The 24,696-nt window shown below is 38.7% G+C and overlaps 1 protein-coding gene across 5 annotated transcripts in view; it reads right to left on the bottom strand.

The window, feature by feature from the left end:
* Positions 1-24,696, bottom strand: part of LOC132151963 (centrosomal protein of 95 kDa-like) — a 308,535-nt gene that overhangs the window by 206,132 nt on the left and 77,707 nt on the right. For all 5 annotated transcript variants that reach the window (XM_059560545.1, XM_059560541.1, XM_059560542.1 and 2 more), the window contains 4 exons: positions 10,248-10,362; positions 4,591-4,699; positions 4,380-4,516; positions 4,108-4,200 (listed from right to left, as the gene is read on the bottom strand). In XM_059560545.1, coding sequence (XP_059416528.1) covers positions 4,108-4,200; positions 4,380-4,516; positions 4,591-4,699; positions 10,248-10,362 — 454 coding nt within the window. The remainder of the gene's footprint in view (positions 1-4,107; positions 4,201-4,379; positions 4,517-4,590; positions 4,700-10,247; positions 10,363-24,696) is intronic.

Genomic DNA, 24,696 nt, shown 5'->3' with positions numbered 1-24,696 from the left:
GACATCATCACACCGGGTCCTGCCTCGGGCATTGTATTGAGAGAACAACCAGGACTCCTGATCACGAAGTGTCGGACGTACACCCAGAAAGTATACGTTCGTCTCGACCCCCTGTGAAAGGAACGGTGGTCATTCTCAACACTCACAGTGTGCTGTTGAACCAGACCGTGAACTCCATGAAACAGCGGTTCACTGTCTTCCAAAATGACTTTGCCCAAACGCAGCTGGTCACAGCATTAATGACTGACATGTTACGAGAAGTGAGTTCCTCCATCAACAGTCTAGCCATGAGAAGAATTCCACCATACCTGATACCCTTTAGCCTGGTGCAGAATGTGCTGGCTTCTGCCATCACCACACCCACTGATCCTATGCAAATCCACCTTGCCTGCTCTCTGGGTAGCGCTATTCCCCTGTACGTGGATCCTGAGCAGAAGGAGATGAGTTTCCTACTGAACTTACCCATCATAGAGTCGAGCCGAATCTACAGACTCAAAGACATCGTTAATGTGGGGTTCTGGAAGGATAACACTCATATCAATATACGTACCCCCTGAGGTGGTGGCGTACCATGACAGCAACACCCAGCTGTACTTAGCCCCAAACCTGCACATGTGCACCCTGACTAAAGATATCCACTACCTCTGCCCCAGCAAACCGTTTCTCAGAGACAATACTGATGGAATCTGTGGGTTGCAACCCATGATCAGCAACACGCGTTGCCCTGCCGACGCCCAGCCTCGCAGCCAAGTCACCGAGACACAAGCTGAGATTGTAGGTGATAGACACTGACCTACGACCAGCATGACACAGCCACCCGTGTCAACCTGCTTGACCAGAGCATGTGGATTCAAGTCCCACGAGGGGCCATCCTCCACCTTGACGATCTTGCCTTATACCATCTTCCGAGTGAAGAGTACCAGTCAGAACTAGAAATTCCATCCTTCTTCAAGAACTACAACTTCACCCTAGGTCTAGAGTTAGAACTGTGGATTGAAAAAGGGGGGCCTCAGCTCATTGACATTGCTCCCGTCGACGCAGCCCTCCAAGCCTTGTCTCGATTGCCCATCCTGAACACCTCACCAGTTGTCCAAGCCTGGACTGCAGCTGACACAGCACTGTGTATCTCCATGGTCGTCGGCCACACCCTGACCCTTGGCGTAGCCTTAGTCCTATACAGGAAACTCAACGAGGTGCGAATCTCTGCAGCCAAACTCAAGACAACCAGGATTGGAAGTCTCCGATGGAAACCTCGGAGGGAAGGTACCACACCAGAGACGGATAGGGACCTCATCGAGCTGAGTCCTCAGCCCTAACAAACACCTGCTATCTGACTGTCATGATTCACCTGCCATCCAGCCATTGTGATGGGTGTTGTCCGATAATGACCACAGGGCATTATCCAACAACAAAGGGGGAATGTAACCCCAATGAGCGGATGGTATTCAACCATCTGGTCCATATGAATGAATCCTGACTCTCTAACACATTCTGCACTCAAAGACCAGAATGTGAGTTAAAGAAAATACAACGGACTTTCGTTTTACGACATCGTCCAACATAACTCACCACCCGGGCGCCACCATGACGGCAACATCCTGGCGTGGATGAGAATTATAACGCCTCTGAGACTATCCAGAAGATACAAGATCGAACTTCAAACGAAAGACAAACACCCGCCCTTTTCACTCACGGCGTGACCACACATTCCACAGAACGGACACACACACATTCAGTAACAGGCACGAGCATTTTGGCCAGCCATGGGCCTGTTTTCCATAAAACTACCTCTAAATGTATTTTAATGTCTCCCTTTTTGTGCTCAAATGTATGTATGTGGCATAGTGGAATATATAAATGTTACTGTGTGTTTAATCAAACTTTATATGCATGTAGTTAGGAAAAACTCTGTATCTCTGTATATGTGATTTGCAAAATCATAGTTTTTGGTGTCTGGATAATCGTAAAAACATGACTGTAACGAATCTTGACAGCAAATTACAAAAAGATGCATTGTTTCAGAGGAACAATCTTGCTTAGGAAAAATGTTTAATTTTGTCATCGCCATAAATTAGACCAGTGGGCGGAAATCTGCAAACAAAGAAGATTTTTCCAGCCTCAGTTTCTTACACTTCATTGGTTCATACGGAAAAATAGGTGTAAACCTACTTTTACATAAAAACAAAGGGAAGCCGGTGTTCTTGGCATTCCGCCAGAGAAAGAGGGGGTTCTCAGCTTCGCAACCGGACTTCAAGAAGTTTCTCCGTTTGTTCTTCTTTACTTTTCGTTTCATTGTAGTTTTCTTCGTTGTCTTCTGATATTTGACTTTGTTCAATTGTCTTCACGAGCCAAACGAACTTAAGTCTAATCATCTTTTGGCAAAGTTTACCTTCGCGTTAACCATCGAGCTCACTTATCATCTGCTCTGGAAAGAACAACGCTGAAGCCGCACCGACGGACAATTTGAACTCAGCTACACACAAGAGCCAGATCAAAGCAAGTACTTTCTTATATCGCAACTTCAAATTGCTGTTTAAGGTTGCATATTTGTGAAATTATTCAATGACTTGGGGTCTCTTGAAAAGTTATCTGTTTGAATAGTGTCACGCTGAGATTTCACTCTCTCTCTCTCTCTCTCTCCACTTTCTCTCTCTCATTTCTCATTACTATTCTTGTTCGTTTATCTTGTTTAAATTGTACTGTTTGTTTTTCTATATACTCATATTTACTCCGTGTGAAGTGTAGTTATGTACTCTTTAGTCTGTTTTTATTAAATACCATAATTTGCTTGAATTGAACTGTTCTATTGCTCATCGAGATCGAAGTCCCTGAATCGTGTGATCTAAGCTACAAGCTTTGTTTTCTATAGATTGATTTTAGTAATCTAAACAGTACAGACACAGAAAATATTGTTTTTTTCCTGATCAGAAGATTAATATTTCTTGGAGTTGTAAGAAGGGTATTTTTATTGAATTTTGATAAGGAAGTCCAGCTTCCAGTTCGCGGGACGAACAGATTGTCTAGATTAACTTAAATTAATTCTAGTAAAGGTTACCTTCAACTGATTAAATATTACCTTTTTGGGTAATTTAATATTTGTAAGCAATAAGCACATTATATTCATAGACTCATGAATATTCACTTCATTTGAGTTAATTATTCCCCAGAAAGTGATTGTTGCTACACTGAGTTAGTTTATTTTAATCACGTTGTCCATCCCTAGTTGTGTCTCACCCTCCAGTCGCCGTTGAGCTGTGAGTGGGGAGGACTCATCAGCCTCAGTTGGGAGGCTCCCTCAATCAGCTGACACTGGCCTAGGGCCCATGTATTGGGAGGGCAGCTTTTGCCCTTGCACTGAAGTGCAGGACCTGGTCTCCTTTGGAACCAGGGAGGAGGATGCCATGTCATCCGCTGCTTCTGTTCCATGTGCTGGGTCAGAAGCTGAGGATGAGAATGCTTCTCCAGTGACACCTTTTAATGAGGAAATTCTGAATATCCTCTTGGATACTGTGGCTGAGATGGGCCTGGAATAGTCAGCCCGAAAACAGCCTATGAAGAAGTAAATGGATGGCTCCTATCTGCATGTGGGCCACCAATTAGCCATCCCCGGTGCTATTCTTTCTCAAGCTACATGACGAGCTCACCTGGGCATGGCACCCCCCCCCCCTCAACCCGAGACCATGACCAGAGAACTCCCCACTTATCTGTGGTCGAATTACATACTGTCACATTCAAAACAAACAAACAAAAATACTATGGCTTCCAACAGGACTTATCGTCTATGATGATGTAATAAACCATAATATTAATGATAAAGGACAGTACAAAAAAAAGGAATTTCTGGAAGTGTAAAAAAAAAAAAACAATTCAAAACAATTACTGGAACAAATATTCTGGAATCTGACATCTGAATGTGTGAAAGGGACTTAAACATTCTGCCTAGTATTGTATTATGAAAAACTGTAGAGAAGAATTAAAATGAGGAATTTCAATACAGTACAAACACACTACAAAGCACTGTAATATAATGTTGAAGACAAAATACAAAACAACTATTGCTTGCATCATAAAACAATCCACCAGAAATTAGAGATAAACATCACTGACCGTTTTCTGAACATTGAGTCTCTCAGTGGTGATATCTGTTTGCTCCTGCTGCACTAATTGCTTCAGTTCATCTTTACGGATTGATTCCGTGAACTACACACACACAAAATCAAAAACGGTCCACATGATCAGTCTGTTTGGATATGAATGTTTAAAAGTGTATGCAGATCAAGAGCTTCTAAAAAAAAATAACAAAAAAAATCCCTAATGTGTTTGCACACACTTGGCGAAAATAAAGCAAATTCAGATTTTGGTGTGTAGTTGGGATGTACCTGTGTGTTTCTATGGTGCTGCTGGTTAAGACTGGCATTGTATGAGTCTCTGGTCAGAGCATCTTGCTGGATAGTGTGCTGTACAGGTGAAGGAAAGGGGGGCAACGAGTGTGCATGAGCTCTGGAATGGCGTGAACCTGGAAAAAAAACACAAGTCTGTTTAGTTGTCTAGTATCCAGTCACTTGTTCGTTGTGGTGTGTGAGGACATACTTGACATACTTTTGACACACTCCATGATGCTGTCGCTATGATGAGACCGTTTATCCTCCTCTCCTGGCTCACACATCTCCCCAATTTCACTCAGAGCACGCTGCAACATCTGCACCACAAAACCATATTTATTGTACAGTATACATGCAGCATAGCAGCACTAGACACTAAAATTCATTATCATTTACTCAGTCTCAGTGTTGCTCCAAGCTTGTGTACTGCAAATTGTAATACAAAATTAGACATTTCCACACAACAACGAGACTAAAAATAACAAAAAATATATAGCTGCAAGCAGCAATTATCGGGGTTCAATCACTTTAAATCATTTAAGCACATATTACATTTACAACAAGATATTACATTTGATTTAGCAAGCCTGTAACCACCTAAATGAATTATTTTGAAAAGCATTTTTGGCAAATCCTGGTAATTTACCATAGAAACAATGATTTTTAACATTTGTCAGTTACAGCACCACATATGGTCGGATTGGAAGAGTTCACAAAGGTAGGTATTTAAAATAATGTCAAATATATAAAAGAAGAATTTGACTGACAGCAGTGAACATGCAAGGTTGTTCAGAATGAAGTCTGTTGTGAAGACATGGTGTATGCATGAATTTGAGAAAATGTTCTGCAATTTGATGTTATTCACCATATAAATATGTATTTGAAGCATTTTTAACTATTATAGTGCCACCTGTGGTCCGATCTCCATTCAACTTTGCATGCTTGTCTTACCTGTTGAATGTGCTCACCTTTGTTTTGTGAAGTTTAAAGCTTTCTTTAGGATATATAGACTTTTGGGTATATTAGGACACACCCCTTTCCTAAACAACCCCATTATAGCTACCAAAAATGGTTAAAAAAAAAAAAAAAAAAAAAAAAAAAAAAAAAAAAAAACACACACAAAAAAAATATTTACACTGTCCATGTCCAGAGAGGTAAGAAAAACATATTCAAAGTAGTCCATGTGACATCAGATGGTCAGTTAGAATTTCTTGAAGCATCGAAAATACATTTTGGCCCAAAAATAGCAAAAATTATGACTTTATTCATTATTGTCTTCTCTTCCGTGTCTGTTGTGAGAGAGTTCAAAACAAAGCAGTTTGTGATATCAGTTTCGCGAACGAATCATTCGATGTAACCGGATCTTTTTGAACCAGTTCACCAAATCGAACTGAATCATTTTAAACTGTCCGCGTCTCCAATACGCATTAATCCACAAATGACTTAAGCTGTTAACTTTTTTTAATGTGGCTGACACTCCCTCTGAGTTAAAACAAAACAATATCCCAGAGTAATTCATTTACTCAAACAGTACACTGACTGAACTGATGTGAAGAGAGAACTGAAGATGAACACCGAGCCGAGCCAGATAATGAACAAAAGATTGACTCTTTCATGAGTCAAGAGTTCACAAGTTCGCAAACCGGATATCACAAACTTCTTTGTTTTGAACTCTCTCACAACAAACACGGAAGAGAAGAAAATGCTGAATAAAGTCGTAGTTTTTGCTATTTTTGGACCAAAATGTATTTTCGATGCTTCAAAAAATTCTAACTGACCCTCTGATGTCACGTGGACTACTTTGATGATGTTTTTCTTACCTTTCTGGACATGGACAGTATACCATAAAGTTTCAGTGGAGGGACTGAAAGCTCTCTGACTAAATCTAAAATATCTTAAACTGTGTTCCAAAAAAAACGGAGGTCTCACGGGTTTGGAACGACATGAGGGTGAGTAATTAATTACATAATTTTGATTTTTGGGTGAACTATCCCTTTAACACTGGACTTCAAGCAGCTTGGACTATGAGCTTCTCCACGCTTCCTCCAGACTCTAGGACCTTGGTTTCCAAATGAAATACGACTTTGGACCACTGGGCAACAGTCCAGTTCTTCTCCGATGTTGTCTGTGGTTCAGGAGTGGCTTAACAAGAGGAATACGACAACTGTAGCCAAATTCCTTGACACGTCTGTATGCCTTGCCCCCAGCCTCAGTCCATTCCTTGTGAAGTTCACTCAAATTCTTGAATATGACAATCCTCAAAAGGCTGCGGTTCTCTTGGTTGGTTGTGAATCTTTTTCTTCCACACTTTTTCTTTCCACTCAACTTTCTGTTAACATGCTGTGATACATCACTCTGTAAACAGCCAGCTTCTCTGGCAATGTTTGTGGCTTACCCCTCTGGTGAAGGGTGTCAATTATTGTCTTCTGGACAACTGTCAGATCAGCAGTCTTCCTCATGATTGTGTAGCGTAGTGAACCAAACTGAGAGACCATTTTAAAGGCTCAGGAAACCTTTGCAGGTGTTTTGAGTTGGTTAGCTGATTGGCATGTCACCATATTCTAATTTGTTGAGATCATCACAATTAAAAGAACCAGACTTAAACTACTTCAGTCTGTGTGCATTGAATTTAATACACAAGTTTCAAAATTTGAGTTGAATTACTGAAATAAATGAACTTTTCCACGACATTCTAATTTATTGAGATGCACCTGTACAGTACAATTGTTTATGCCATTGAAAAATTCTACAACACCCCCCACCCCACAAGGTGATAAAATAGACTGAATTTTAGACATTGTATAAGTGATTTATTTGAGCACTAGAATAATACAATAATAATAATGTTTGAGTAATAAGAAAAAAAGGAGAGCGAAAAAACAAATGCTTTGTATGTCAAGTACATACTCTTGATTGCCAGACATCATGATCAGAATCAGAATTAGCTTTATTCACCAGGTGTGTGCGAACACACATGGAATTAGTTTTTTTTTTTTTTTTTAAGGTGCTCCTGGTACATACAAACATACATGCATACATACACATCTGACATGAGAACAAAAAATAAAAAAATACATTTAGCAAGACTTAGCAATAACCTATGTGAAGGAATCTGGAAAAGTACAGATATATTGATTTATGTACAGATTTGTGCATTTTTACTCTACATAGAACTGTACAAATTAGTGTCACGGTACCAAAATTTCAGTATTCGGTCCCGATACGAGTGATAAATCCATTTGGTACCAAAGCAAAACACAAAAATAAGCTAATTAAAAAAAAAAAAAAATTAAATAAAAAAAACACTTATCACTAAAAATAAAACCAATGCCATTATTTATACTTATCTACAACTGTGTTTAAAGTTTTTCTACAAGTAATATAATTATGAAAAGCAGTAAACAAGTTTCACTTAAGTTTAATTTGTCTTTTGAATGAATTTTAAACATTTTATTTTTTGGTAAATAAAGGGGATTTGCTATTAAAATTAAAACATGGAAGATATAGCGTGATTTCTTAAAAAAATAAAGTTTTATTAATTTTTTCAACAGTAGTAGCAGTATCACATACATTCTACTAATATTCCTAGCACAATGCCTTTATGTAAAAATGAACTTTTATTTTGATGGGTTACCGTGAATACCTTTAAATTTATACTGGTTTTACTCAGATGAAACAGTAAAATGCCTGTGAAGTGACTCAGAACAGTTCTGGTGATGATGTGTATGCATTTATCTCCTCATTGAGACCACAGATGCTGAAATTACATGTCTCATGCCATTCATGCATTCACACAGACACGTGCAGAACATGCAGGATTCATATTTCAACCAACTTTTGTGGATTAACATTTACAGATACTGGTCCATATGGATATTTGATTAGCTTAATTTGCTAATTTAATTAATCCTAACTTAGACAAATTCTGTGACTGTCCATATTAAAATGTAAGTTTAATTTTCATGACTGGATTTTGAGATTTCGTCTGCGTTTTCTGCTTCGCAGAAATCATAGCACTGCGTGCGTCAAGAACCGGGTTGACCGGGTACTCGGTACCACCGGTACTTAAAGAAACCTGGTCCCGTGACATTTTTTTACCAACTTGGTACCGTAGTACCAGGTCTTTTGACAACACTAGTACAAATAATAGAGATATGCATATGTATTTACATAATACTTTAAAAAGGCAATAATTAAAGATGTAAAATTATTTACGGAAATGAATTACAGAACACAGAATTACAGAACACAGGTAATTATTCATATGTTAGCTGTTTAAGCTGGAGATGGTATGGGGGAAAAATGTTTTTATGTTTATATGTTCTAGTGCCCAGAGATCTGTAGCATCTGCCTGAGGGGAGAAGTGCAAAAAGGTTGTGTCTGGGGTGAGAGGGGACTTTGATGATGTTACCTGCTCGTTTCTTCACTCTGGAGTTGTTGAGGTCCTGAAGACTGGTGCACACCAATCATCCTTTCTGCTGCCCTAACAGTCCGTTGCAGTCTTCTTAAATCTGATTTGCTGGCTGACCCAAACCAGACAGTTATAGAAGAGCACAGAAAAGACTCAATAATAGTTGAGTAAAACTGTGTCATTTGTGCAGGTTGAACTTTTTCAGCTGACGAAGGAAGTACAACCACTGCTGGGCCTTTTTTTTTTTTTTTTTTTTACAATGGAGTCAATGTGAATGTCCCACTTCAGGGCCTTTGAGATGGTTGTGCCCAGGAACCTGAATGACTCCCCTGTAGCCACAGTGCTGTTCATGATGGTGATCCACTGACAGATGGAGGTGGGTACAGAGAGCTGTGTGAGTTTATGCTGAAGGGTGACCGGGATGATGTTGTTGAAAGCGGAGCTGAAGTCCACAAACAGTACATACATCATTCACACTGATTGCTGGTCATACAGTCAGTAATCACATGCTAATGGCCATTCATACAGATGGTAATCATACAGATGGCTGGCTATAGTCATACAGATGGCCACACTATAGTCAATAGTCACACTCTTATGGCCGTTCATATAGACAGCATTCACACTGATATCTGATCATTCAGTCAGTAATCACATGCTGATGTGTGGCCATACAGATGGTATGGTATTAGTGGATGTTCTCATTCTGTTTGTGACACCGTATACTACAAAACCATGTTGTTTTTTACTGCCAATACGCAGTTTTTTGAGCACAAGTTATCCCATAATGGACACAAACAATAACTCTCCCCGAAGAAATGAGACATAAACCAAGGAATAACCATCCATATAACAATGTTATTGTTTCATTGGATTTAAGGTGATCTATGGGATGTTGTTCAGTGGACCCTTGCCTTTCTAACTAAACCAATATTTACAGTAGAGGATGCGTCTATGACTAGTTATTACAATGAATCTGGTACGTACTGCATTTTAATTATGCATGTTTTGATGTGTAATGCTTACACAAATTTAGCAAATAAATTCCTTACAGCTTTCCATTGAAAAACAGTGATCTATCGTCGATGCTTAAGGCCTAGACCTTTAGAATGATACATAGTTTGTCAACATGAATTGTCCCTTTACATTTAATCTATTTGTAAACACTGACAAGTGCAAACAAAGCGTTCAGTGTGATGGCATCCATGTGCAGGTTAACGGGTTTAATTGACATTTAATAATCTATAAACATTACTATCAGAGGAATGACTGATGAATTTGCTGTTAGCCCCCAGACCAAATGAAATGAATGACACTAAGCATGCTTTCTCAGAATGACAACAATCTACATATGTACTATAAATGCTTATTGTATTTGTCCCTTTGGTGTTTTTGAGAAAAAAAAAAAAACACCATCAATGGAGAAACAAATTGACACAAATTGAGTTACTGACCAGATCAAGTTCCTCCAAACGGCGAGATAGCTTCTCTGACATATCATGTAGTTCTTGCTCTGCCTCCTTATTTCTCTGGCTACGCAAAGACAAAGAACCATCTCTATCTCTGAGCCTGAGGGAAAGAGAGAAAAAGGCCATAAAATACTAAAACACATTCTAACCGATGAGTGTCGCTTTAACCACAAGTTATCATACAAAAGCATCAAAGCACATTTTCGCAAATAGCCGTCAGCTTTGCCTCACTGGTGTGTTACATTTGACAACTGCAGTAGGCGGAAAATGAAATAAACGAAATAAAAAACACCGTAGTTAAATTATTTAATATTCACAGATGGAATTTCATGACCTTCTTATGAAGTTATGTTTGTTTCTTAGAATACTGTCTTCTTTTAAATGAACCAATTCAAAATGAAAGCAAATACTCCCTGATTATGTGCATCCTGTAGAGATGATAACATTAGTTTATTAATACATAATTAAAATGTCTCCTTTTTCACAATTATTAGGCTACTTATGCCTGTGCTTTGTGGAAAACTCAATGTATGTGCTTGAGCATGGAATATATTAAGGCTCATTTTTGGATAAGACTGTGTTAATTTAATATAAATGTGCAATTAGTTGAATAATGGCAAATTAATGACTTCTAGTGACGAGAAAAATCTCACGTAGGGACCATACCTATTAAATACACTTTAGACATCTCTGTGAAGTTTTTTAAAGCATTTTATATACTACATGATGTCTCGGGACTAGTTTCTCATTATTGCAATATATTTTTACATTTGTATTGGCGTTGCCACGTAAAAATGAAAATTGTACAAAGCAGCATAGGCTATACATTAAGAACAAAAGTATCTTTCTCTTTGGCAGATGCGCGTCTCTTTTGCCGTTTTCTTTGTCTCTCAGAAGCGTCTCATCTGTCCTGAGAAAAAGCAAAACCATATTATATTGTATGTAATACTCTGTAGCCCTATGCAGTTTTAAAAATTGCAAAAGCCAAACCAAACAAAGCATTTGTCCTAAATTCCTAAAACAGACACTTTGCCTAAACCGGCTCCGCAAGTTTAAAACACACATCAGACACTGAAAGAGCAAGAGCTTCACAGCTTTATATTTCTACCCCCACAAGCTATACAGAACTACCCCCAAACCCCAACCTCCTCCAGCTGGACTGAATTTAGTCGCTACTGGTTTCTTAGAATAAAATGGACACGCTCCATCAAAAAAAAACTACACAGAGCCGTTGTTAACCGACTAGCTGCACAAATATACGCTGACAATGAACATGGATTTGTGCAGCTAGTCAGTTAACAGCTGCTCTATGTGAAATCATGCACCTGATGGAATTTACTGCTGATTAGAGAACCGGCTTTACTAACGACATGCGCATTAATGATCGGCCGATCTTTATCGGTGCACCCCTGATAGATAGATAGATAGATAGCTAGATAGATAGATAGATAGATAGATAGCTAGATAGATAGATAGATAGATAGATAGATAGATAGATATTACAACCTGGGATTTGAACCAGTGTTGCTAAAATCACTGACTAACTTGATAAACGAAACGTCCCTTTTCCAGACACGCTCTTCATTAATCTCACTTTGCAATAATAAAAATAACCTTGTCGTCAAGCAGATAATTCTTGTGCGTTTATTCTAAAGTTTAAATGCTGATCTTATATATATAATATATATATAAACATATACACAGTGCCCTCCATAAGTATTGGAACAGTAAAGACAAAATTGTTCTGTTTGCTGTGGAGTCAAGAAATCTGTAAATGATTAAAAAAAAATGAATACAAGACACATTTTATTATTGGGTGATTCAACACAAAGATGTTTTACCAGCTTAAAAGAACAGCACTTTTAGAGTTTCATCTCCCTATCTAATGTGAGCATAAGTATTGGAACAGTTGCCTCTCAGTTCTTTCTAAGTGTTCAGCTCTGTCCTGTTGCATTAACTCTTCAGATATTAAAGCAGTAAATTGGTCTTATCAGTTATATTCATTGCTTCTGACTTCTTAGTCTTGAATTCGATGATGACACACACAAACCAGGATGAAGACGAGGAAGCCGACTCTGAGAGAAAAGCAAGCAATTTGGTTTGCTAAAAGAAAAGGGGAAGTCAATTAGAATTATAGGGAAAAACAAAGGGCATGGAGAAATCAAGAGTTTGGAAACTACCGGCGACATCAGCAACCAACGACGACCTGATCGGTTGAGAAAAACAACACTAGTTGATGACAGAAAAATCATAAAAGCTGTGAAAATGAACCCTAAAATACATGTCTGTGAAGTCAAGTCACCTTTATTTATATAGCGCTTTAAACAAAAGACATTGCATCAAAGCAACTGAACAACATTCATTAGGAAAACAGTGTGTCAATAATGCAAAATGATAGTTAATGGCAGTTCATCATTGAATTCAGTGATGTCATCTCTGTTCAGTTAAATAGTGTCTGTGCATTTATTTGCAATCAAGTCAACGATATCGCTGTAGACAAAGTGACCCCAACTAAGCAACCCAGAGGCGACAGCTGCAAGGAACCGAAACTCCATCGGTGACAGAATGGAGAAAAAAACCTTGGGAGAAACCAGGCTCAGTTGGGGGGCCAGTTCTCCTCTGACCAGACGAAACCAGTAGATCAATTCCAGGCTGCAGCAAAGTCAGATTGTGCAGAAGAATCATCTGTTTCCTGTGGTCTTGTCTTGGTGGTCCTCTGGGACAAGGTCTTTACAGGGGATCTGTATCTGGGGCTCTAGTTGTCCTGGTCTCCGCTGTCTTTCAGGGCAGAAGAGGTCCTTTCTAGGTGCTGATCCACCATCTGGTCTGGATACGTACTGGATCCGGGTGACTGCAGTGACCCTATGACACAGACTGGATCTGGTGGCTACGGTGACCTCGGAATAAGAGAGAAACAGACTAATATTAGCATAGATGTCATTCTTCTAATGATGTAGCAAGTACATCGGGTGTTATGGGAAGTGTTCCCAGTTCCGGTTTACCTAATTAATGCAGCCTAAAAATCCTTTAACGGATTTGGATATTAAAAGCATATTAGTATGTTATGTGTAAGCCAGGTTAAAGAGATGGGTCTTTAATCTAGATTTAAACTGCAAAAGTGTGTCTGCCTCCCGAACAATGTTAGGTAGGTTATTTCAGAGTTTAGGCGCCAAATAGGAAAAGAATCTGCCACCCGCAGTTGATTTTGATATTCTAGGTATTATCAAATTGCCTGAGTTTTGAGAACGTAGTGGACGTAGAGGATTATAATCTAAAAGGAACTCATTCAAATACTGAGGTGCTAAACCATTCAGAGCTTTATAAGTAATAAGCAATATTTTAAAATCTATATGATGTTTGATAGGGAGCCAGTGCAGTGTTGACAGGACTGGGCTAATATGGTCATACTTCCTGGTTCTAGTAAGAACTCTTGCTGCTGCATTTTGGACTAGCTGTAGTTTGTTTACTAAGCGTGCAGAACAACCACCCAATAAAGCATTACAATAATCTAACTTTGAGGTCATAAATGCATGGATTAACATTTTTGCATCTGACATTGAGAGCGTAGGCCGTAATTTAGATATATTTTTGAGATAGAAAATGCAGTTTTACAAATGCTAGAAACGTGGCTTTCTAAAGAAAGATTGCGATCAAATAGCACACCTAGGTTCCTAACAGATGACGAAGAATTGACAGAGCAACCATCAAGTCTTAGACAGTGTTCTAGGTTATTACAAGCAGAGTTTTTAGGTCCTATAATTAACACCTGTTTTTTTTCAGAATTTATGCATTCCATTAGTTTTTCAAATTGATGTGTTTCACCGGGCTGCGAAGAAATATAGAGCTGAGTATCATCAGCATAACAGTGAAAGCTAACACCATGTTCCCTAATGATATCTCCCAAGGGTAACATATAAAGCGTGAAGAGTAGCGGCCCTAGTACTGAGCCTTGAGGTACTCCATACTGCACTTGTGATCAATATGATACATTATCATTCACTGCTACGAACTGATGGCGGTCATATAAGTACGATTTAAACCATGCTAATGCACTTCCATTAATGCCAACAAAGTGTTCAAATCTATGCAAAAAAATGTTGTGGTCAATTGTGTCAAACGAAGCACTAAGATCCAATAAAACTAATAGAGAGATACACCCACGATCAGATGATAAGAGCAGATCATTTGTAACTCTAAGGAGAGCAGTCTCAGTACTATGATACGGTCTAAATCCCGACTGGAAATCCTCAAATATACCATTTTTCTCTAAGAAGGAATATAATTGTGAGGATACCACCTTTTCTAGTATCTTGGACAGAAAAGGGAGATTCGAGATTCAAAACTGTTCCTCAGGGGGTCTATAGTGCACTGTCTGATGCGATACTGTAGCTGACGGCTAAATGGTTGCAATTTTATCTCTAATAGTATCGATTTTAGAAGTAAAGTAGTTCATAAAGTCATTACTGCTGTGATGTTGGGAAATGTCAACACTTGTTGAGGCTTTATTTTTCGTTAATTTAGCCACTGTATTGAATAAATACCTGGGGTTATGTTTGTTTTCTTCTAAAAGAGAAGAAAAGTAATCGGATCTAGCAGTTTTTAATGCTTTTCTGTAGGATAGGTTACTTTCCCGCCAAGCAATACGAAATACCTCTAGTTTTGTTTTCCTCCAGCTGCGCTCCATTTTTCGGGCTGCTCTCTTTAGGGTGCGAGTATGCTCATTATACTATGGTGTCAAACTGTTTTCCTTAACCTTCCTTAAGCCTAAAGGAGCAACTGTATTTAAGGTGCTAGAAAAGAGAGAGTCCATAGTTTCTGTTACATCAACAAGTTGTTCTGAGGTTTTGGATATGCTAAGGAATTTGGATACATCAGGAAGATAACTTAAAAAGCAGTCTTTTGTGGTAGAAGTGATGGTTTTTCCATACTTGTAACAAGAAGTAGAGTTAACAATTTTGGCTATATGAAGTTTGCACAAAACTAAATAATGATCTGAGATATCATCACTGGGCTGCATAATTTCAACACTATCAACATCAATTCCATGTCACAGTATTAAATCTAGAGTATGATTTCGACAATGAGTAGGTCCTGAAACGTGTTGTCTAACCCCAATAGAGTTCAGAATGTCTATAAATGCTAATCACCAAACACTTTAATAAAGTCTGTATTGTGCCCTGGTGGCCTGTATACAGTAGCCAGTACAAACATAACAGGGTATTTATCATTAACATTTGTTTCTCTGGATAATGTTATATGAAGCACCATTACTTCAAACGAGTTATACTTGAAGCCTGCCCTCTGAGAAATCCTGAAAACGTTGTTATAAATTGAAGCAACACCTCCCCCTTTTCCCCTTTAGATGCGGCTCATGTTTATAACAGTAATCTTGGGGGGGTGGACTCATTTAAAATAATGTAATCATCAGGTTTTAGCCAGGTTTCTGTCAAACAGAGCACATCTAGGTTATGATCAGTGATCATATTTACAACAAGTAGAAAGGGATCTGATATTCAATAAGCCAAGCTTTATCATTTGTTTATCCATAATGCATCTATTTTTATTTGTTGAACCTCAATTAAATTGTTAATTTTAACTTGGTTTGGACGTTTTTTGTATTTTCTAGTTTGGGGAACAGACACTGTCTGTCTGCTTCCTGACCTGGGCCCCAGTTAGTCAAGTATAAACACTAAGACTATTTGCCATATTTCTAGAGAGAAGAGTGGCGCCACCCCAGGAGGGATGAAGACCATCTCTTTTCAACATGTCAGGTCTGCCCCAAAAGCTCGTCCAATTGTCTATGAAACCTATGTTATTCTGTGGGCACCACTTAGACATCCAGCCATTGAGTGATGACAATCTGCTATGCATCTCGTCACCACGGTAAGCAGGGAGGGGGCCAGAGCATATTACAGTGTCTGACATCGTGCTTGCAAGTTCACACACCTCTTGAATGTTATTTTTAGTGATCTCCCACTGGCGAAATCGAACATCATTAGCGCCGGCATGAAAAACAATCTTACTGTATTTACGTTTAGCATTAGCCAGCACTTTTAAATTTGCCAAGATGTCAGGCGCTCTGGCTCCCGGTAAACATTTGACTATGGTGGCTGGTGTCTCTATATTCACGTTCCGTACAATAGAATCACCAATAACTAGAGCACTTTCATCAGGTTTCTCAGTGGGAGCATCACTGAGTGGGGAGAACTTGTTTAATGTTTTGATCGGAACAGAAGAGCGGTGTTTTGACCCACGACTACGCTGCTTCACTGTCACCCAGTTGCCCTGCTGCAGGGGCTCTGTTGTCGGAAACCGAACAATGTACAGGAATACCTGAGCTAGACCCATCCAAAGCCGTATCTAGAGCCTTAACATTCTTACTGTCCTCAATTAAAGTTTGGATGCGTGTCTCTAATTCTGAAATCTTCTCTAGCCTAACTATTTCCCTGCATTTATCACATGTGAATCCCTCATCTGCGACAGAGATAGATAAACTGTACATGTGACAAGAGGTGCAAATAACAATACCAGGAGAAGCCATTACTCACCGTGCTTGATGAAATATTCTTACTGCGGTTGTTTGATGAACTTGTGAAAAACTGGAGCGAGAGAGAGGAGAGGAGAAAAGAAAACAGCGATACGTTCGAATGAAAATGCTAATGACAAACTAACGAGTGCTAACGCTTTGCAGGTGTACTGCACTCACGGATATAAAAGTGAACGATCAAAATTGCTCTGATAAGATTGATCGATAATATCAGAAATATGGTGTGAATTAACTTAAATTTTATCACTTTAAAAACAGAGAGTGATAGTGAGATAAAGAGTCGAGAGAAAAAAATAAAAACAGCTACAAAGAGCTATGATTAGCTACAGAAGGCCAACAGGAAGTAGAGAAAACACTGTCCAACAGTGACACCGCAGTCACAGAGTCGTAAAATCACCAACAACCTCCAGAAAGCTGGGGTGATGCTCTGTCAATCTACAGTCCGCAGGATAATTTGAGACAGAATTACAGAAGATACACAGCAAGATGCAAACCTCTGATCAGCACCAAAAATAGAAAGATTCTTCACAAATGTGACCCAGTAGAGTTTTGTAACTGAGTTGATGGACCAATGAGACAAAGATTAACCTTTATCCAAGTTATTGGAAAGCAAAAGTGTGGAGAGAAAAAAGGAACTGCATATGATCCTAAGCATACAACCTCATCTGTAAAGCTTGGTGGAGGTGGTTTCATGGCATGGGCATGCATGGCTGTCTCTAGAACAGGACCTCTTAATTTTAATAATGACAATGTATGATGGCAGTAGCAGAATGAATTTGGAAGGGTACAAAATCATCTTGACTACTAATATTCAAGAAAATGCCACCAAACTCATTAGAAAGCACTTCATATTGGATCAGGACAATGACCCAAAACACCATGCCAGTTCAGTCAAGGACATTATCAGGTCAAAAGAAATGTAAAGTCTTAGATTCCCTAAATCAATCTCCAGATTTAAATTATTGAACATTAAATTTCACCAGATGAAGAGGAAACTAAAGAAAAAACAAGCAACGGTTGGAATTGGCTGCATTAAATGCTGAAAAAAAGGATTTTAAAGCATAAGACAAAGAGTCTGGTGATGTCTACGGGTTGCAGGCACACTGCTCTGATTACATGCAAGAGATCTGCAACTAAATATTAGCTTTTAATCTTTTACATCTGCCTTAAATTCAACTGTTCCAATACTTATGCTCACATCAAACAGTGGGATGAACGCTAATATTCTGTGAAACATGTTTGTTAAAATACCTAATAAAATGTGACATTCTGTAATTTTGTTACATATTTATCTTTTAATCATATTTGCAAATGTCTCGACTCCACAGCAGAGAAAGCAATTTTGTCTTTACTGTTCCAATAATTCTTAAACTTGGACCTCATTATACTGAAGTACAAATCCAAACACCAGAAGCAACCTACACTCTCTAAGTGTTCTTTCATTGAAAAGTATGCATTTCTATTCATTCTCAGGCTATATGGTTGAAATTATATTAGTTCAAAACTTAAAAATCTTGTTAAAGACAAGTAAACAGTCAGTAATAAGATAGTATCAAACAAATCAATAGCAATATCATAAATACAACTAAAAAAAATGCAGGTACAGAAACTGTAATTAAAAGTTTAAAAACACTGCATAGTTTTCTTTTTATAAATAAAATAAAGATTAATAAATGGAAGTTATTAAATATATTCAGTCAAGATCAGTGAATGGTTTTCTTTTCTTCTTTGATTAACATTAATTACAGGCAGCACATTTATAAGGCTGTTGTCTCTTTAAGCAAAAATACTTTACATGTGTGTTTTCTTTCTCATCTGTTTACATTTACGCAAGACAAAAACGGCTGTGTTTATGATGATATACTGATGTAGTTTTCTGTATATTGGTCGACAAATATGAAAGAAGTCAGTTTCGACTCGGAACAACCTTTTCTACAGTGGAAATACACGGAACAGTCTGAGAATGGACACAAACCGGGAACCCACAACGCAACCGTCGACCGCTGCTCTCTGTGCACGCGCCTGCTCTTCATGTGCGCTGCACACAAACAGGGCGCAAATTCTTTCCGTTCCTGCACTTATCGTTTTTAATCAAATTGAAATGCGAACGCAGGAATCGTTAAGCAGAATTGAAATGCACGCGTCTTATCGAATACCCGGTTCTTGGAAATTTGGAACCGGTTCTAAAATGGAACCGGTTTTCGATACCCATCTCTAATTATAATGTTATTGTTGTTTTAATTCATTTAAACTCCATTCACAAAAAAAATTTTTTACAATAACAGTCAATTTGCAACCTGTCCATTTGTGCCACCTGGCAGTAGTTTCACAAAGCTCTTTAACACGCAACTGACTTCCAGTTAACACTGAGGCTCTGCGGTGGTACACATGGGGGAAATAGGCATTTTGGTTGTCCACCTAATGTATTCACCTTATTTCGCCCCGCCCACTTCTAATACTTTGCTTTTCCGCATTGTCATCAGACTTCCTGCTAAACTGATACGGCACATCTGGTAACTAGTTCAGTAGTTGTAAGATTGTTTATAGCTAGCTATAAATGTGGCGAAATGGTAAAGAACATTAATGCCGTAAATGTATTAAATTGGGAGCACGGTGAAAACTTCTTACGATGATCAGATGCTCTCAAATTGTCCCATCCATTGTCACTGTTTATGTGGGTAGACGATATGAAGAAGTGGCCAGAGGTAACCTATGGGGACATTTTTAACACTTGTCCTGTCCGAAGGAGTTAGTGGAGCAGCTATGAAAAATTATAAAAGTACCGAGGCCTACCAGTATTTACATAGCGGGAAAGTTGGTCGTGTACTGTTACACAGTGAGGGTGATTTAGTCTTTTTAAAAGCAAATGTGCACCCCAGCCAGTCAAGCAGTCTAAACCACTCAGCATAGGTGCTGGTTAGTGAGCAGGGATGTTTGTGTAGCCACGCTGCCTCAATATTATGGAAGGTAAGACTATCACACACATTATTATTTATTATTTATGATATTAACTTGCAGCGATTGTGTTGTTAACCTAAACCTTAGTATATTCTTCTTCTTCTTGTTCGTCCATCACAGTTGATGATGACCATGGCACGTTTTGTCATTTTGTTGGGTTTTGATGAGTGCGCAGATAGCTGAAGAGGCCAATCCGAGCCCGGAATACCCTGTGGCACACTTGACAGGTCAGGGAGGATGTAGAGCTCTGAGGTAAAGTGAAAGTGAAAGTGAAAGTGAAGTGACATTCAGCCAAGTATGGTGACCCATACTCAGAATTTGTGCTCTGCATTTAACCCATCCGAAATGCACACACACAGAGCAGTGAACACACACACACACTGTGAACACACACCCGGAGCAGTGGGCAGCCATTTATGCTGCGGCGCCCGGGGAGCAGTTGGGGGTTCGATGCCTTGCTCAAGGGCACCTAAGTCGTGGTGTTGAAGGTGAAGAGAGAACTGTACATGCACTCCCCCCACCCACAATTCCTGCCGGCCCGGGACTCGAACTCACAACCTTTCGATTGGGAGTCCGACTCTCTAACCATTAGGCCACGACTTCCCCATGTACATGTACAGCCACATGTCCTTCCTTGGTAGATTTGCGCTGCTGCCTCTTCAAGATAGCACAGGAGCTTCTCCTGCTCTCACAGAGGACTGCACCGTCCTGGACTTTTCTTCTCCAGGCAGGTCGGTCCTGTGCTAGGGATTCCCAGCTTTTCAGGTCGAGTCCAAAGCTCTTCAAGGAAGCTTTAAGGATGTCCTTGTAGCACTTTTTGGGGCCACCTGGTGCTCATTTGCCATTTTTCAGCTCGCCAAAAAAGACTTGTGACATACACAGCAGCTGACCTGATGACAAAATGCAGGCTAAGTAGATTGTCTAATCTCTTAATTGTACAGTGGAGTAAGGTAAGTGAAAATGTATCAATTACATATTAGAAACAATGTAAAGGTTTATAAAAATAACTATTACAGCAGGTAACTTCAGATAACACTATAAAGGTTTATAAAAATAACTATTACAGCAGGTAACATCTGGTGACATTGTAAAGGTTTATAAAAATAACTATTACAGCAGGTAACATCTGGTGACATTGTAAAGGTTTATAAAAATAACTATTACAGCAGGTAACATCTGGTGACATTGTAAAGGTTTATAGAAATAACTATTACAGCAGGTAACATCTGGTGACATTGTAAAGGTTTATAAAAATAACTACTTACGCTGATTATTAAAAAAAAAAAATAAAAAATAAAAAAAAGATAGACAGTTGTGGAACAGATCAAACTAATCTCTCTCTTAGATCATATTAAATGCATGTAGGTTGTTTTTTTGTTTTGTTTTTTACTGTCCCGAGTAAGGTATTGTACATAAAAGATGTTTACATTTAGTCCATAACACAAAAACACAAAAAAGAATTGCTGAAATTATTAAAATAACCCCATTCAAAAGTTTGGGAACCCTTGGTTCTTAATACGGTGTGTGGTTACCTGAATGATCCACGACGATGTTCTTCAGAAACATCCTTCAGGTCCTGCAGATTCTTCAGTTTTCCAGCTTCTTTCGCAAACTTATACGGTCACTGCTGGAAAGGGTTCAAATATGCAAAGATGCTGGAATACTGAAGAATCTGCAGGACCTGAAAGATTTTTCTGAAGGACAGTTCTCATTTTAACTGTTCAGAACAAACAAAGGGACTCGTGCACAACCATCACAAAACAGAAAGACAGCTGTGGATCATCCAGGTAACAGCCCAAAGTATTAAGAACTAAGGGTTTCCAAACTTTTGAATGGGGTTATTTTAATAATTTTAGCAATTGTTTTGTCTTGTGGACTATATGCAAACATCTTATGTAAAATATCTTACTCAGGACAGTACTAAATAACATGCATTTATTATGATCTCTCAATCCACATGGTGCAATAGAGACCAGTTATTTGATGGTGTTTTTGAAAATTATTCACAATTTCACAGATTCTGCAAGGGGTTCCTAAACTTCCGCATGCCACTGTACAAATTGACACATATTCCTCCGCTACATCAGAAATTTTGTCACTGCAAAGGTTACACAGGGCTGCACAAATTCTCAAAATTGTATCAATTTTAGGGGTGAGGATAATTGAAACTTTTTCAGTCGGCATATGAATGCTCAACACGGACAAGTACATTAGCAACGCACCTAGTGTTGGTGGTGTCTTCTTCAGAGAGTTGCATGCCTCTCTTGGTGAATGCTGGAATGGCAAGTTTCACCTTCCTTTCATACAGGAGATCAGTAATGGTGAAGCCTCTGTCTGCCATTACTTCATCGCCTGGACGAAGATATTCCAGGAACCCTGAATTTGCAGTTATGAATTTGTCACTGCACCTTCCTCCATACGCTGGTGAGATGAACATGATCAGTCCACATGGTGCAATAGAGACCAGTTATTTGATGGTGTTCTGGACGTAGTAATGGTGGTAGGACTCGCCTCGAGTCAAGGTTGGTGGCTTTTGAAGGGGTGTCCCTGAACAGTCAATCATACATGTTGTATTTGGGAATTGTTGAATTGAAACCACCTTGCTTACAATGGACTGAGAAACATCTCGTTACCATAATTTAAGAAATCATTGTGTGATTTGATGTCAAATGAGGAATACAGAACGTTTGTTATTATTAGACAGAATTACAGCCTGCAGCAACAACAAAAACATTCACCTTGAGGATATTAAATGTGTTTGACATTTTGAGCTGATTTTAAAATGTGTTTTCATGGTTTAGCATATACAAGTTGGGCAATATACTGTTTGAGCACAATAGGCAGTGAAAATGTTGATATATGTGCTCTCTGTCTGAGAGACAGTTAGAGCCAAATTTGCCACACAGGTCTTAAATATTTCAAACCCAAAGATTACAAACACCATCTGGTGGCCGGAGGCAGTATAGATCCTAAACCTCGACCATATCCAAGTAAACGGGATCGAAGCCAAAAAAAAAAAAAAAAAAAATCCAATTACATTCTAAAAATTATTCTTACCAAAGACAGTTTACATCATTTTAGGTAGTTCTTATCGTGCTGATGTACGTACAAGTGTCAAGATTGGAAACTTGCGATGGGTCTGCAAGAGCTAACCCTGGACTTTAATACCATGGCTCCACATCATGATCACTACTATGTATACTCAGGCTCCAACTGACGTCATTGGCACCAGATGACAGCAACCATACTGGGATGTTTTGGCTTCACTTTTTATAGTGGAAGGAAGTGGAGATGCGTTACCATCTTTGCGAGTATCGTCATAAACAATGGTTAATGTCTAAATTGAATGTAAAAAGTTGAGAAAGAACATGCTTTTCTATCAGTATATGAGATTTGTGCATTTGGTCTTAAAGTGACAGCAAGCCACTGGTGTCGTCTGTGTCATTAATGGTAACCAAACAACAAAAGAGAGAAACACTCTCTCACTGCTCTTGCCTGAATCATTTTTGTAAATATAATAGAAAATTAATTGGTGCTAAATTTGAGTAATCAACTTAATCATTTGTGTTTATTTGTTGATTCTACATTTGTGGTATTTTTAATGGGTCACAGACATTTACCCATTCTAATTTAATTGTATTTAACTGTTTAGCTTATGGCCTGTTAGCATTGCCAGCATGGTTGCTGCTAATCCCGCTTGCATTGCAAATACTCTATTCACACACATTACCATTGCTTTACTCACTATTACTTGCTTTAATGCTGGATGTATGTCTACCTTTGAGTGCAGGTGAGGACATGTTCAAGCTGCATTCCGGTCTTCGAGATCTCCACCCAGAACCGATTCGCTCCCCTCCGTGAGACGGAACGCGGCACTGTGATCGTCGAAGACTCCATCATGCAACACGTCCATGCGATGCTAGCCAAAAGGTAAAGTGCACACTCACTATTTCCCTGGTGCTCTTGTTCTCAATGTTTTTGCACAGATACCCGCGATCCTGAAGGCCGGCAAGAGCCCCAGAGTGTTCATGGTTCATGCCGGGGTTAACGACAACATGCTGCAGCAGACAGAGACACTGAAGAGGGACTTCAGGAGCCTGATCGAGACGGTGCACAGCACGATGCCCACGGCGATGATCAGAGTGTCAGTTCCACTGCGTACATATCGACGAGAGCACGAGAGGTTCAGTCAAATTAAAAAAAAAACAAATATATATATATATATATATATATATATATATATATATATATATATATATATATATATATATATATATATATTTAATGGTGTAAAGAACAGAAACTGCTATTTGTTAATAATTGGAATCTTTTCTGGAAGCATCCTAGGTTTTTTCACGCTGATGGCCTGCATCCCAGCTGAGTCTGAGTGGAACTCCTCTAGGAAAACATCTCCAAGACACTTCGCTCAATATGACAAGTAAGCCAATTCTCAAATAACTACTATAATGACTTTTGTCCTACCTGCTTAAATGATAGAAGTATTTGCGCTGTCCAATCTATTAAGACTCTGTCTGTTCCCTGAATAGTGGGGTCAAAATATAAATTGAATGGGTAACACTTTAGAGTATGGTTTCTTACTTACTGCATAAGTAATTAGGAATTATTGAAGAACTAACTGGTAATTTTTCATTAACACTTAGCTCACTACTAAGGAAGATATGTTAATTAATCAGTATATATTATATAATACAATTATATGATTGTGTTAAGTAACAGTTAGCTAATCAATAACTAATGAATTCTGTCATACCTACTGAAGAACTACTATTAATTATCTACTAGTTAGGGTTGAAGAAATATAACTACTAAGTAACTACTAATGAACAGTTATACACAATTTCATTGAATTGTGACCCTTTCATATAAAAGTTATTAGCAGTAGTAGTAGTATGAAAATGCAATAATAAA

The sequence above is a fragment of the Carassius carassius genome, chromosome 10, assembly GCF_963082965.1.
Source record: "Carassius carassius chromosome 10, fCarCar2.1, whole genome shotgun sequence".
Taxonomy (NCBI): Eukaryota; Metazoa; Chordata; class Actinopteri; order Cypriniformes; family Cyprinidae; genus Carassius; species Carassius carassius.
The sequence above is the reverse complement of the archived record's forward strand: the minus strand, read 5'-3'. Positions and strand labels throughout refer to the sequence as shown.